The sequence below is a fragment of the Poecilia reticulata genome, chromosome 18 (genome assembly GCF_904066995.2).
Source record: "Poecilia reticulata chromosome 18, P_reticulata-male-v2, whole genome shotgun sequence".
NCBI classification, from domain to species: Eukaryota; Metazoa; Chordata; class Actinopteri; order Cyprinodontiformes; family Poeciliidae; genus Poecilia; species Poecilia reticulata.
This window is the reverse complement of record NC_088847.1, coordinates 9,816,323-9,830,826: the sequence shown is the minus strand read 5'-3', so window position 1 is coordinate 9,830,826 and position 14,504 is coordinate 9,816,323. Positions and strand designations below refer to the sequence as shown.

At 34.5% G+C, this 14,504-nt stretch overlaps 1 protein-coding gene and 1 long non-coding RNA gene across 2 annotated transcripts in view; both read left to right on the top strand.

Annotated features, from left to right (window-relative positions):
- The window catches only part of LOC145548887 (Fc receptor-like protein 5), a 29,524-nt gene extending 20,771 nt beyond the window's left edge, over window positions 1-8,753 (top strand). Inside the window, exons 7-14 of the mRNA XM_081599961.1 lie at window positions 1,554-1,817; window positions 2,711-2,974; window positions 3,668-3,925; window positions 5,082-5,399; window positions 6,582-6,845; window positions 7,998-8,246; window positions 8,462-8,587; window positions 8,734-8,753. Coding sequence (XP_081456087.1) covers window positions 1,554-1,817; window positions 2,711-2,974; window positions 3,668-3,925; window positions 5,082-5,399; window positions 6,582-6,845; window positions 7,998-8,246; window positions 8,462-8,587; window positions 8,734-8,753 — 1,763 coding nt within the window. The remainder of the gene's footprint in view (window positions 1-1,553; window positions 1,818-2,710; window positions 2,975-3,667; window positions 3,926-5,081; window positions 5,400-6,581; window positions 6,846-7,997; window positions 8,247-8,461; window positions 8,588-8,733) is intronic.
- Window positions 8,754-8,824: 71 nt separating this feature from the next.
- On the top strand, window positions 8,825-12,672 carry LOC145548724 (uncharacterized). Its single transcript, XR_014084730.1, has 4 exons — window positions 8,825-8,920; window positions 12,242-12,292; window positions 12,486-12,501; window positions 12,587-12,672. It is a non-coding gene; the product is annotated as an uncharacterized LOC145548724 (long non-coding RNA).
- The last annotated feature ends 1,832 nt before the right edge of the window (window positions 12,673-14,504 follow it).

The following is a 14,504-nucleotide window of genomic DNA, read 5'->3' as shown; positions in this document are numbered from 1 at the left end:
TGATTTTTTTTTTTCATTATAACAAAATGCTTCCTAGGAACAAGATTTGCAAAAGCCACACTGACAGCAAAGGAAACAACCATACCAGCAGGAGGCAGTGTTACACTGACCTGCTCTGTGAATGGATCTACTGACTTGTATATTAACTGGGACAGAAATGGACATTATCATGCAGCTGGACCCTCCAGAGACACAGAACCAGATAGAACCATCAGAGTCTCAGAGGGAGGAGAGTACAGCTGTAGAGGACTAGGAAGAGGAGGATATCTAGCAAAAAGAATTCATTACTTTGGACCCAGCAACAAGGTCATCATTTGGAAAACTGGTGAGTTCAGTTATCAGGTCATCACCACAACAACAAATGATCTTTAAGTCCTGAATTTGTTTGAAGAAACATTTGTCATCAAGAACAGATAGAATATTAAATAGCTTAGGCATACATATGGTTTAATCTGTGATGGTGTCAAATCTTTATTTTTTTTTTATTGAGTAAATTAAAAAAGCAATACTCTTGCTGTTTTGTCAGTGCAGACGGAGTCACGTACAGATTAAAGCCTTGACTTATTTGATTCTGATTCTGTTGAAACAAACCCAATAATCCATTATTACTGAAAACCCTAACAGACCTCATGATGTAAAATATGTTTTAGTTTAAAAAACTTGAAGCAGACATTTTCTTCTATTTTTTAAGTTGCATTAAAGATATCCTATAATTAATTTTATTGTATCTTTAATGTTTACATAAACAAACTTGAGAAAAAAATATTCTTCATAACAAACAAAGTGACATGTCTGCCCAAAAGCCTGGATTATTATTTCTGTTCAGGTTCACTTTGCTTCTATTAATTCCATAACCTGATGTCAGTTTCTAAGCCGACTGTAATCTTGCATCCCAGCTGATTTCTGAAAGTAAAAACTAAAACCAGGAAAGTACTGAGAGAATGTATGAATGGATAAATAATTTAGATAATTATGAATACAGAATCATTATAGATGACAGTGGAGAATATGGCTACAGAGGAACAGCTACAAGGAAGTCTGTATCTTAATCCAGTTAAGACACTTGGGACCACTTGTGTATAGTCAAGGAGATAATATTATTCCACATAAGTTAATATCTAAAATAAAAATGGTAAATAACCAATAATCAACATTTGAATAGCTCCATCAAAGGAACATAGAAGCAGCTGCTGTGGTTTCACATTGTATTATTTCTGAATTAAAAACATATTTGCACTTAACTTTTCAAAATATATATATTTTATAAAAATGTTAAAATAAATGTTGCTATAATTTGGTATTGAAACCAACTGTTAATTTCTTTCTAATTTGCTACCAGAGAGACTGACTTCACTTTAATATTTTAAAGGATTTTACTAACTAAAACAAGCAACAATTTTAAAAGGGCTCATACACAGTTTGAGAAAAATATTGAACAAATTTCTCACTTAAGTTGCTTTCTGCAACTTAAGAAAGTGATTTTAAAACTTCCAGTGTTAAATGAAATTCTGGATCGTTCTGGTAATGGTCTAACTATATATTTTGTTCTATAGATCCCAATAAACCCAGATTGATCCTGGAACCCAACTGGTCTCAGATCTACAAAGGAGAGAATGTCACTTTGACATGTGAGATCAAGGATGATGGAGGAACTCAGTGGACGTATGAATGGATACCAATCAATGGAAACCCTCCAACATCCAGTGAATACAAGACCATCACAGCTACTGAGGTTGACAGTGGAGAATACATCTGTAGAGGATTCAGAGACTACGATCAAACAGAGTGGAGTGATTCTGTTAGACTGACTGTGAAACGTGAGTCAGACTGACCTCAACTCAAACTGGATATTTTTGTATTTACTTTCCTTTTTTGCAGGAACTGAATAAAACAGGAAATATTTCTGATCTAGCAGTCTCATACTAAAAAGCTCCAGTTTCTCCTTAGGTAAACAGAAAGAACCAACAAATAATTAATCAGTGACTTTTGTGAGAAATGTAGAGGAAAAAACAAAGGAATATTTTTCATGCATACAGGAGACAATAAAGATGAACTGTGTTTTTCAGAGAGAGATGAAGAGTTTAACATCATTCAGACCATCTTTTGCAGTTAAATATCTTTTAATACATTAACAAATGTAAGAAGATACAATATTCTGCCTTGGAGCTGTGGAATATTAAAAGATGGAGATTTGCTTTTCAGTGTGAAACGTTATTTAAGAGAAGCTCAAGTGATTTTCAGCTGGTTTTGCTCATAATTCTATCTTGACCAGGTCATTGTTTTATATTGGTACATATAAAGAACATTTTAGTCATGTTACACAGCACATGTTTGACTCAGACATGTTTATATAATTTGTGTTAAAAATTGTAGAACCAAACTAGATGTGTTGATAAATTACATGTGGATTTGTTTGTGTACATGTTGATCTGTTGTTGATGTTGAAATAATCTGGTTGAACCTCAGTTTGAATCATAGGGCAGGTTATGAATTTCATCTGCAATGATAAAAGTTTATACAACTTCTGATTTATAGGAAACATGACAGAAAATCTGGTCCATCAGGGTTATGAAGAGTTTATGTTTCTTCTTAGTTTGAAACATTACATTTTATTCAGTTTTAATGTAGATATTTTACTATAACAAAATGCTTCCTGACATAATTCATATTTCGACGATTTACTAATTATTCACATTTTCAAACTCAACAGCTGATAAACCCACAGCCACACTGTCAGCAATGGAAACAGTCATACCAGCAGAGGGCAGTGTTACTCTGACCTGCTCTGTGGTCGGATCTACTGGCTGGAAGTTTGACTGGTTCAGAAATGGACAACAATACCCTGCAGATGGAAACACAGAACCAGATGGATCCATCAGAGTCTCAGAGGGAGGAGAGTACAGCTGTAGAGGAGGAAGAGGAGATCCAGTTTTTGAATCAGGAACCAGCTACAAGGTCACCATTCAGAGAACTGGTGAGTTTAGTTATCAGGTCATCACCATGACAACAAATAATATTTAAAACTTAGATATAATTCTAAATAGATTAATCTGTGATCATGTCAAGATTTTTTATTTTATGAATGTGATAATAACTTGTCAGTGCAGCTTCTCCAGAGGAGACATTTACAGTTTTGACTTATTTGATTGTGACCCTGTTGAAACAGGCACAATAATCCAATATTACTAAAAACCTAAACTGACCCCTGATGTAAAATAGATTTATTAATTTAAAATACTTGAAACCAAAGACATTTTTTATTAAATGTATTTTTTGTTTAAAGTCATTCTACTGTTACTGTTTACATATTCACTTGAAGAAAATATATTCTCTAACAAATCAAGCCTGCTTTTGCTGGACAGGCAAAAGCCTGTATTATTATTTGTGTTCAGCTTCGCTTTGCTTCTATTAGTTTTCTAACTTGATGTTTTTGTGTGTGGCCAGCTGCTGGCAGAGTCTGACTTCATCGTAATCTTTTATAGGGTTTTACTAACTAAAACAAACACATATTTTAAAAGAGCTCCTGGACACCTTTGATCAAATTCACTCACTAAAGTTAAATAAATGTTTCCTACAACTCAAGAAAGTGATTTTACTCATTATAAGTGTTATGTTAAATTCTCTTGACTGTTCTGGTAATGGTCTAACTATATATTTTGTTCTATAGATCCCAATAAGCCCAGTTTGGTTCTTCAACCCAACTGGTCTCAGATCTACAGAGGAGAAAAAGTCACTCTGAGATGTGAGATCCAGGGAGGAACTCAGTGGACGTATGAATGGAGACCAACCAATAGAAACTCTCCAACATCCAGTGAATACAGGATCAACTCAGCTACTGATGCTGACAGTGGAGAATACAGCTGTAGAGGAAACAGAGAAGGGTTTTCCTGGACACCATGGAGTGATGTTGTTAAAATAACTGTATGTGAGTTGGTTATTTATAATTAACATGGAAGTGATCATTTGTAATATTTATATTTTTGAACAATATAAAACCTTGTTGTTTGCAACTTTTGAAGTTTGAAACAAAGTAAACAAAGAGCAGCTGTAATTATAGTACAACAGAAAATGTATTTCATTTAAATGTGGAAAAAATATGATACATTCAGATGTACATGCATACTTTTCCCAGTGCATTGATAGTTTATGGTGTTTATGTCTTTTCAGATATTACATGACATAATATATCAGAAATCATGTAAAAACTCTTGTTAGACACAAAAGGTTTTTGTTTTGTTAGCTCTTGTGGCCTTTATTTGAGAGTGGTTAGACAGGAAGCTAAGTAATAGAGAGGGGAAGACATGCGGCAAAGGAGATTAGGCCGGGAATTGAACCTGTGAAGTCTGTGTCAAGGACTTAAGCTTCCATACGTGGGTTATTTTATTTATTTACTCATTTATTTATTTCAGCATTTATTTCTGCATGTTCTTTTTTCATTTCCTTATTTTCCTTAGTCATTTATCCTTTTTCTGTTTTCTTTAGTCATTTTTTTCATTTTCATTTATCCATTTTCTCCTGAAGCTTAAATCGTAAGCCAACTTCAGCGGCCGCTTTGTCCAAACTATGAAAAACCCGACGGTGAAGCTTTGAATCTATGAGAGCCGCTGACTGAAACACACATTCTGTGTGACACGAAAAACAATAAAGTCAGGAGTTAAAACACTATTTTGTAATGAAGTTGCCAAGCTACAGCTCACTGATGTGCTGGTGATAGGTCGCCATCTTTCTTCAACTAACCAACCAATTGGGATAAGTTGTAGCCTGAAGGCACCGCCCCTCATCATATTGAAGCAAAAACAAATATGGAAAATTGGAAAATGAGGAATGAATAAGGACAACGAAAAAAGGACAGGCAGAAATAAATGTGGAAATATATAAATGAATAAAATAATAAATAAATGTATAGAAGAATAAATATAAATAGGAATATAGAATCCAATTACTAATTAATTAATTAATTAATTTTAGGCTGAAATGGCTTTCCATAAAAGAATGAAAACCATTAAAAAATAAATAAATGAATGGGTTAAACATGGGAGATCATTCATTTATCAACCCAGTTTCTAATCTCTCTCCATCAGCGTCTCCCCCTCAGCCTGTCCTCTCTGTGTCTCCATCATGGCTGAATCCTGGAGCCTCAGTGACTCTGAGCTGTGAGGGTTTGGAGCATCAATCAGCAGGATGGAGGTTCTTCTGGTATAAAGCTGTTCCTGATCCATCCAAGTGGAGCCGTTTCCTATCCTACATCTATGAGCTGCTTCCTGACAACATCAATGGTACTGAGCAGAACTCCTTCATCATTAATGGACCGACTCACACAGCAGGATTTGTGTGCAGAGCAGGAAGAGAACCAGAGTTTTATTCTCATTACAGCAAACCAAAGTTTATCTGGTCTACAGGTCAGTTTATTTCTGTCTTTACTCTCAAATAAAAATGAGTTTCAGACATTTTTGATCTGAGGAAACTTTTATTTCAAATGCTTCTTTCGATTTAACTTTAAATAGAAATTCCATGGAAATTGATTTAATTTCATTTATGACGTAGCATTAGGAAAAAAAGATACTTGTATCATAGCTACCAACTGATGGATCAATCACATTATCAGATAATAAACAGTTTACAGGTGTGTGTCTAAAGTGACAGAAATATGAGATAAGTAATTTTCTGAATAAATAAAAGCTAAAGAAGTCTGCAGGGATGCAGGCGAATCGACCATCATCTTTAGTGGTGAATTAAAACATTGATCAGGAGAAGCTGTTTGACAGGTTTTGTTTTTATGTGTGTCAGTTTGGTTCCTGTGTCGTCTAGTCTGGCCCTGATTGCTCCCAGCTGTGTCTCAGGTTCCCTGATTACCCCTTGTGTATTCAATCCCACCTGTGTCCCCTGCTCCCTGCCGGGTCCTGGTCGTGTCTACCTGTGTGTCTGAGTTCCTAACCTCATCATATTCACCTGTGCTCCCTGGATTTCTGTACACTTTGTGATTATCATCATGAAACATTCATTTACTCTTCGAACCTGGGTCCACCATGTCCATCCTCACCACCACTAATACAACCAATTCATGACACTGTTAAAAATTCACATTTAAACTACGACTTGTTTTTGTAAAAAATGGAAGAATTATTTCCTCTGCAGTTTATTTCCTTTGAGAACTGAAATATTTGGGAATACCGGTAGTTTTAAATCAATCAATCAAATTTTATTTGTATAGCACCTTTCAACAATAAGACATTTTCAAATACTTTAAATCATAAAAACACAAAAACACAAAGTCATAGAACACACAGTCAGCATTACATTTTGCACATCAGATTACTAATTAATGTTTCATCATTAAGTTTCAAAAGCAAATCGAAACAGCTGGAACCTTTAGTCTAGATTTAAAGGATCTCAGTGTTTCAACTGTTTTGAAGTTTTCTGGAAGTTTGTTCCAGATTTGTGGGGCATAGAAGCTGAAATAAAAGTTTGATCAACTTGATGAAATGTTTGCTCTGATCTTTATTACTATAGAAACAAGCCACTTGTAATAAAACATTTAACAAATGTTTCTGATCTCAGCTGAAATCCTGTCTTGTTTCCAGATCCTCATCCAGCAGCTTCTCTCTCAGTGAATCCTGACAGAGTTCAACACTTCAGATCTGAGTCTGTGTCTCTGAGCTGTGAAGGAAACTCTGCTAAATGGAGAGTGATGAGGTTTATGGAAACAGAACTGTCAAACTGCTCCTACTGGGGAAACCTGACTGGAACTACATGCACCATCAACCCAAACCGGTTTAATAGTGGAGTTTACTGGTGTGAGTCAAAATCTGGAGAGTTTAGCAATGCTGTCAACATCACTGTACAGGGTAAGTTCTGGTTTGTAGCCTTTTTTTTCTTTTTGACTTTTTCTGCTACATTGCATAACTGAGGTGAAATCACAAAATAATTCATTATGTTGATAATTTTGTGTCATTTTTCTTCCATCATGGTGTCGGGTCTTCTTTTTTGTTGTTAATATTTAAAATCGGTTCAGATTAAAATGGAAAATTGATCATCCATGATGTAAATTGTTCCCAATCAATTGCTCTACCACTTATACAAAGCTAAAATTAACTCATCAGATTATGTAATTTAAAATACTACAACACTTTTTAGCCTAAATGCATAATTCCAGCTGCTTTTATGATACAATATTATTCACTGAGTCGCACATAATTGACGACGCCAGTGATTCCACAATCTTCAGGAAAATCTCACTAAGTGCAGAATATAATGAAATTGCAATTATATTAATGCATGACAACCTACACATGCATTTGTACATAAGATTCCTGAGCTCAGCTGCACATGTGGGAACAGCAGCATTATGTACAAACGTATGGCGAGCACTACTCCATCTAGGCACTTTGAGTGGTAGCCTCATACCGTCAATGTACGTCACATAAATTGTTACAAACTACAGTAATAACCACTTTTTGTTTGGCAATACTTCACAAAGTGTGGTTCTGACCAGTGGAATCAGACATAAAACTGACTCAATATTATTCATTATTCCAACCTTTGCCAGTTTGAGATTGAAATGATTTTCATTCAATCATAAAGTTCTTTTTTTATATCAGAATAAACAAGACAAGCAGGTCTGAACAGAGTTCAATGTTAAAGTAGGATATGTTTCCAGGGCAATAAATTTAATTTATTAGCTTTGTCTTTATTGAGATGATGAAATACTTGTCTTGTGCAAAATTGTTGCATGGAATTCAGTGTAAAAAATATTGTTGGCATTACATTAAGAAAACCGTTAATATTGCTAATGAACGTTTTCCACATTTCCACTTGTGTTTTGATGATTTATCTTTGGTGATGAGCTCTCAGGTCACCATCACCCTGATCTGTAGCTCTCCATAGATTCTCTATCAGATTCAAATTGATACTCTGGTTGAACAGCTCCAAAACATTTCTTCAAATTTCTTCCAAAGCACCGAGACAGAACTGAATATTCTCTTATTGTTTTACAACAGATGATTCTTCTGCTCCTCTCCTGCTGAGTCCTGTTCATCCTGTGACTGAAGGAGATCCTGTTACTCTGAGATGCAGAGATAAAACACAAAATCTTTTTTCCAATGTGTTTTTCTATCATAATGATAAACTCCTTCATAATGACAGCAGAGAGGAGCTGAAGATCTCTGCAGTGTCAAAGTCAGATGAAGGTTTCTACAAATGTCAACATTCAGGAAAAGATTCACCAAGGAGCTGGATGTCTGTTAGAGGTGAGGAGGAGGAAAATGTTTGATGCATTTTATTCAGTAAAAACATTTGAGTTAATTTAACAATAAGGTGAAGACCAAGAATGTTTCTGTGGATGTGCTGAAGATTTTTTATCTGTGTTCAAGTTTGAAATCATGTCTTTTACAAAACAGATGATGATGTCATGAAATCTGTTGCTATTTCAGATTCATTCATTTTTAATGTTTCTTATTTCCAGCAACTGTATCCAGTCCTGTCAGCTCTTCATTTCCTGTCATGTTGATCGTTGGTCCAGTTGTTGGAATCGTTTTCATTATTCTCATTATTCTCCTGATCTTGTTGTGGCACTGCAGACAGTCCAAAGGTGAGAACTTTTTGTGCTCATATTAAATGAAGTATTTAGTTAAATCCTTAATTTGTTCAAATGTTTTAAGTTTATTCTAATGTCTTAACATGAATTAAAAGCAGAGTAAAAGTTATTAAATGTATTTTTTTCCCTTACCGATACAGGTCGTGTCAGGTCAGTCTAAAACATTTGTTTTATCTTTCTTTACACACATTCAAATTGTTTATTTCCATAATGCATATAAATCTGTTATGTTCAGACTGAATCAACCAGAGAGCATCAATCCAGCCTCAGCCACAAATCATGGAGTGACCCAGAATGACGGTTCTGTTTACAGCTCTCTGCTCCATGGTTCGTCTCACATTAAACATCTTTATGATTAACTGGAAGGTTTAATTACTTCATAGATAATTTTCTTTTTTCTAATGAATGAGCAAAGAAAACAAATAAAAACAGGGTGAAAAATATTCCTACCTTACTGCTGTTTGGATGTAAAATAAATCTTGTTAGAAGAAATTCGTCCATAATTATTACTCTTCAGCAGTAAGGTAGGAAAATATACGTAAGGCAGTAAAAATACGTTAGACTAAGATAATTATGAAATTTCACACAGGTAACTAAAATCAACATATTTTCAGGAAAGATCAAAGTAATAAAACACAGCTAAAAACATAAGCTTTGAGCATCTCAGTTTAAAAATGATCATTTCATTGATTTTCGCTCATTTAACCTTGTTTTATTGTAGATGATGGAGGGTTGCATTCCCTCTATGAGTCAATCCAACTCAGCAGAGCCTCTGGAAATGGTGAACTATGTTTTATAGCAGCTAAAGACACTGATGACAGACTGATGGTGGAAATAATGGCATATTTTAAATTAAGATAAATCCAAACATGTTAAATATACAGATAATTTAAATAGAATTTCCAAAAGAGTTGCTCAAAGATATAAAATACAAAAACAATGATGATTCTAAGATTTTTTAATGCTATTTTTCTCTTTTTTGTGATTCCCCATTGATTCATTAAACATCTTTATGATTATCTGGAAGGTTTAATTACTCTATAGATTATTTTTTGTTTTTCTAATGAATCAGTTTTATAAACAAAGAAAAGAAATAATTAAACACAAACCAAGTGAATTATGTTTCTACATTAATGATGTTTAGGTTTTAAAATATGTAACATAATTGATCTACAGTCATCATTCTTCATCAGTCTCCTCTTGAAGTTGTGTGGTGATGTTGCAGGAAAAAAAGACTCTACATCAGTGTTTCTCAACCTTTTTTGGCCCAGCGTCCCCCTCGCCCTTATTCAGGTCCCTCAACGCCCCCCACCAAAGAATTTGTAGGCTACTTTGCACTGATCATTATTTTATCATTAATATTACTGTCGCTATTGTAGATGTTTTGATTTTTATGCTTGTTTCTGTATTTATCATCAAAAATAATTTCTCAGAGAACTAACAAGCCATGGGAATAGAAATTATTTTCAGAAGCGTCTACGAAAAATGCAATGAACATTCAAGTAAAAATTGGTAGGCAAAATGAGCAGATAAAAGATGTACAGCAATGCCAGTTTAAACTTTGAACGATTTGCAAAACGATTTGCAAAACGACTGAGCTCTGCAGCATTAATTAAAACATGGATAGAACTGTAACTACATTAATCATAGCTCTTCTTCTCTTCAGTGTTTGTTAGTTTCTGGTGGTGCAGCTCTGTGCTGCATTCAGGAGAATGGGACATCAGAGTATCATCCATAAAATTTCACCCACATGGCATTTATTGTTCAAACCAGAGCTTTCAGTGGAAAAACAAAGGTTCCAGATCCTTTTAATGCCATAGAAATATGAGACAGAAACATGGATTATATCTTTATATAGATCTGTCTATTGATTTATAGATTAATAGTTTTACTGGACAGAAATTACAAAGAACAAATCTGGTTCTTAATCAAATCCTAATGAGTCAATCGAAAGTGTCATGGAGTCATCAGCCTCATGACATTAACACTGAAATGAAAAATAATATTGAAGAAATAAATATATCAAATCTAATTAAAAACATAAATAAGTGATCAGTTCTTTACAGTTATGGTCTGTAAGTTATATTTATTCTGAGTACTAGATGTGGTCTCAACAAACCCATGGCACTTCAACAATATTATTTTACCTTTTATCTGGAAATAGTGTCTGTTTATTCTTGCCATACAGTCATCTGCATTAATTATTGCTCGAAAGGTCTTGCCATACCAGTTTATTCATCTGTATTTACTTTAATTTCTTAGTTTATTCTTGCAGTCAGTTCTTCATTCATTTCCATTTAGCTTCATTTGATTAGTATTATCCTCTCTTGGTTTATTGCTATGTCCACTTTAGTTTCTTTCCTGTTGCTAGATTTATTTGATCATTTATTGACGCTCATCATCAGTAATTTTAACTCACCTGCTGCGCCGCCTAATCATCATGTGTTTCACATCATGTGTTGATTTTTCACTGTTCAGAGTCGGATTCTCTGTTTTTATGCCATAATTCACATCTAGTTCATCGCTCCGTTTTATGTCCCGCTTCTCCTGTTTCAGAGTTTTGCGCAATGTGTGCGTCTTTTTTTTTTTAAGCCCCTATGGTGCAGGGCGGTCGGGAAGCGTATCGATGGGGAAAAGGCAGACTGACATAAACCTTTTAAAACAACGGAAACAATTTCTGTATTCTGATTATTGCAATTTAAAAGTGCTGTGTTGTTCTATCACCCCCTTTTCATACCGGACCACTTACAGCACCGGTGTAAAAATGAACGCTCTCTATCGTGGTATCACCCATCGAGGGATTTCTTTATTTCTTTATTTAAATGGTTTCATTTTTCAAAGGGATACAAAGTCAGGGCATCGTCATTTTAGCTCCCAGTAGCAGGAGAACGGAGCTGCGCCAAGAAGCTAACATAAGCTATCGAACACTGAATAGAAGAAGAGCTGCCATCAATACAGTTGCAGCCAAGCATGATTTAATGTTACACAATACAGTTTTACCAAGTTGCTCAAAGTCTAAACTGGCATTGTTGTGGATTTAAGGTGTAAAGTTTACCTTCGACCAAACGCCCCCCAAAGGCATCCCAGCGCCCCCCTTTTGTAAAAATGTCTGCCGGCGCCCCCTGCCGTCCTCTGAACGCCCCCTGGGGGGCGGTACCGCCCTACTCTACATGCTACAGACTTTGTTTTATTTAAATACTGCAGCCTGAGTCAGCACGACTGAATTGCAAGGAAATCTTGGCCCATTTGTAGTGAAATCCCCCTGATCTCTGGACAGTGTCTATTTTATAGGACTCTGATCAACACGTTTCCCAAAGTAAACGCATCACCACATGCATATGTTTCACATTCACATCTTCTTTCGGTCCGGGCTCTGCTTATGCATCTGCAAACCATAGATTAAACTTATTTTTCAGGTCTTTGATCTTTGACCCAACTGTTTTCCCAAACCTTCCAAAAAGTCCTCCTGTGTGGTCAGACACACTAACATCAGCTGTAACATAATCATGAAATTCACACTGGTAACATATCAACATATTGTCAGGAAACATGACAAACTAATCAGACTCAGCTAAAACCAAACTACTAGAACATTTACTTTATCCACTCATTTGAATTTTCACCTTAAACCTGTTTTATTGTCTTTAGGTGACTCTTCCCTCTACGAGACAATCCAACTCAGCAGAGCCTCAGGAAACGGTAAAGTAAATGTTTTATAGCAGCTAAAGACACTGATGACAAATTGATGATGTAACATAAAACCTGTTTCTGCTCCGACTGGATCAGATTCAGTTACTTTCATTGTTCAAATGTTTCAAATTTATTCTGACATTTTTAACGTTAATAAAAAGGAGAGGGATAAAAATCATTAAATGTCTTTTTATCCCTGCAGATTCAAGCAGTAACAGGTCAGTAAAAAAATCTGTTCTCTCTTTCTAATCATGCATCAAATAATTACTTTCATTAATGCATTTATGTCTCTATTATTTTCAGACTGAATCAACCAGAGAGCATCAATCCAGCCTCAGCCACAGATCATGGAGTGACCCAGAATGACGGTTCTGTTTACAGCTCTCTGCTTCCTGGTTCGTCTCACGTTAAACATCTTGATGTTTAACTGGAATATTGAATCACTTTATAGTTTCTAGATATGTGAACTTAAAACACAAGGCCTTTGTCTTTGGAAAATATTCTTTGCTGCCATCAAGCAGTGAGGAATGAGAACTGATGTTTAATCATGAAATGAAGAAAATTCACACTGGTAACAAATAACATGTTGTCAGGAAAGAAATGAAATATCAATATATCCAACAGAGCTAAAATCAAACTATTAGAACATTACTTTGTTTTAAATTGATGTGATAATTTTATTGATTTCCACTCATTCGAACTTTAACCTTGTTTTTTTTTGTCTTTAGGTGATGATTCCCACTATGAGACAATTCAACTCAGCCAAACTTCTGGAAACGGTAAAGTAAATATTTTATAGCAGCTAAAGACACTGATGACAGAAAGATGATAAAAATACTCAAGATGAAGATAAATACAAACATTAAATATACAAATAGAGAAATTATAACAACATATAAAACACAAACAGTAAGATGATTTGAAGATTTTTCTCAACATTAATTTTCTTTTTGTGTGATTTCTAATTGACTCATCTGATAATCTCAGCAGAGAGGATTCATCATCCAGCAGATGATCCTGACTATGCTAATGCTAACTATGCATTAGCATAGTTAGCATTAAATATCTTTAATGCATAGTTAGCTGTGGTTAGCTAACTATGCTAACCACAGCTCAACATGTGGTTCAGATGGTTAACATCTACAGAATAGACATAAAGTACAGACTAAAATTAGTAACCAGAGGAAAGGAAATAATAATAAATGGTTTGATTCTCCATCTTTCTTATTGATTTATTATTCAAAATGCTTATTTTAGATTAATTTGATGATTATTTTAATTGTATCCATTTATTGCCCTGATATTTTTTTTACAGGTTTAAAGTAAATCAATGAATTATAATATTTGATTTTACCTGAATGTGTTCAGGTCTTAGCGACTTTAACTAATTTTTTATGCTGATGAATATCTGACTCAAATTATCTCTCCACTGACAGGAAGGAGGAATCCTGCAGCAACAGAGGCAGCAGTGTAGACTGAATGCTGTGATGGTTCAATCTCTAACAAAATGCATGTGATAAAAACTTATTTCGTGTATAATCTCATATCTTTAAAGCTTTTATTCTGTTAGTATCCTTTAAATAAAAATATATTCCAAATATCAGATACTCCTCCTTTTGTTTCAGTAGAAAGCTGCTTTTTACATGTAGCCTACTATTTATTTTCTATTAGATGTGTGGAATGTAATAGAAACAAATCATGTACATTGTCATGAATGGAAGTGTTTTAGTTTTAAAATGCTGATGATCTGATTCTGTTAGTATTTTTAAACTGCTCCCTTTCTCTTCTTCCACTATTTATAAATGTAGCCACTGATTGGGGAAAAAACATATTCATGAAAAGTAAACTTAAGACGCTCTGAAGTCACTTTAGGCCAAATGTCATTATAGTGTTGGGTTTTTGGTAAACAGATAACTATGGACACTGAATGGGATAGTGAACCTTTTTGTGTTGAGCATTGTAATGAACATTTATTTTAAAGTAATTTAAATTTCTAAAATTTGCTAGAACATGTGGAGTATCTCTGACTACAAGTTTGCTTCAACCACATCAAAAACTAATTTAACTTCCAACAATATCTTTCTACTACAGATAAAGGAACTATTACTGATCAGAACATCAGAGGCAGTAAATGTACAAGTATATTTATACAAGTATTTCTATATTCACTTGTATTTTTTGTATATATAGATGTTTATATTGGTTCTGCTCTGTCCTCTGT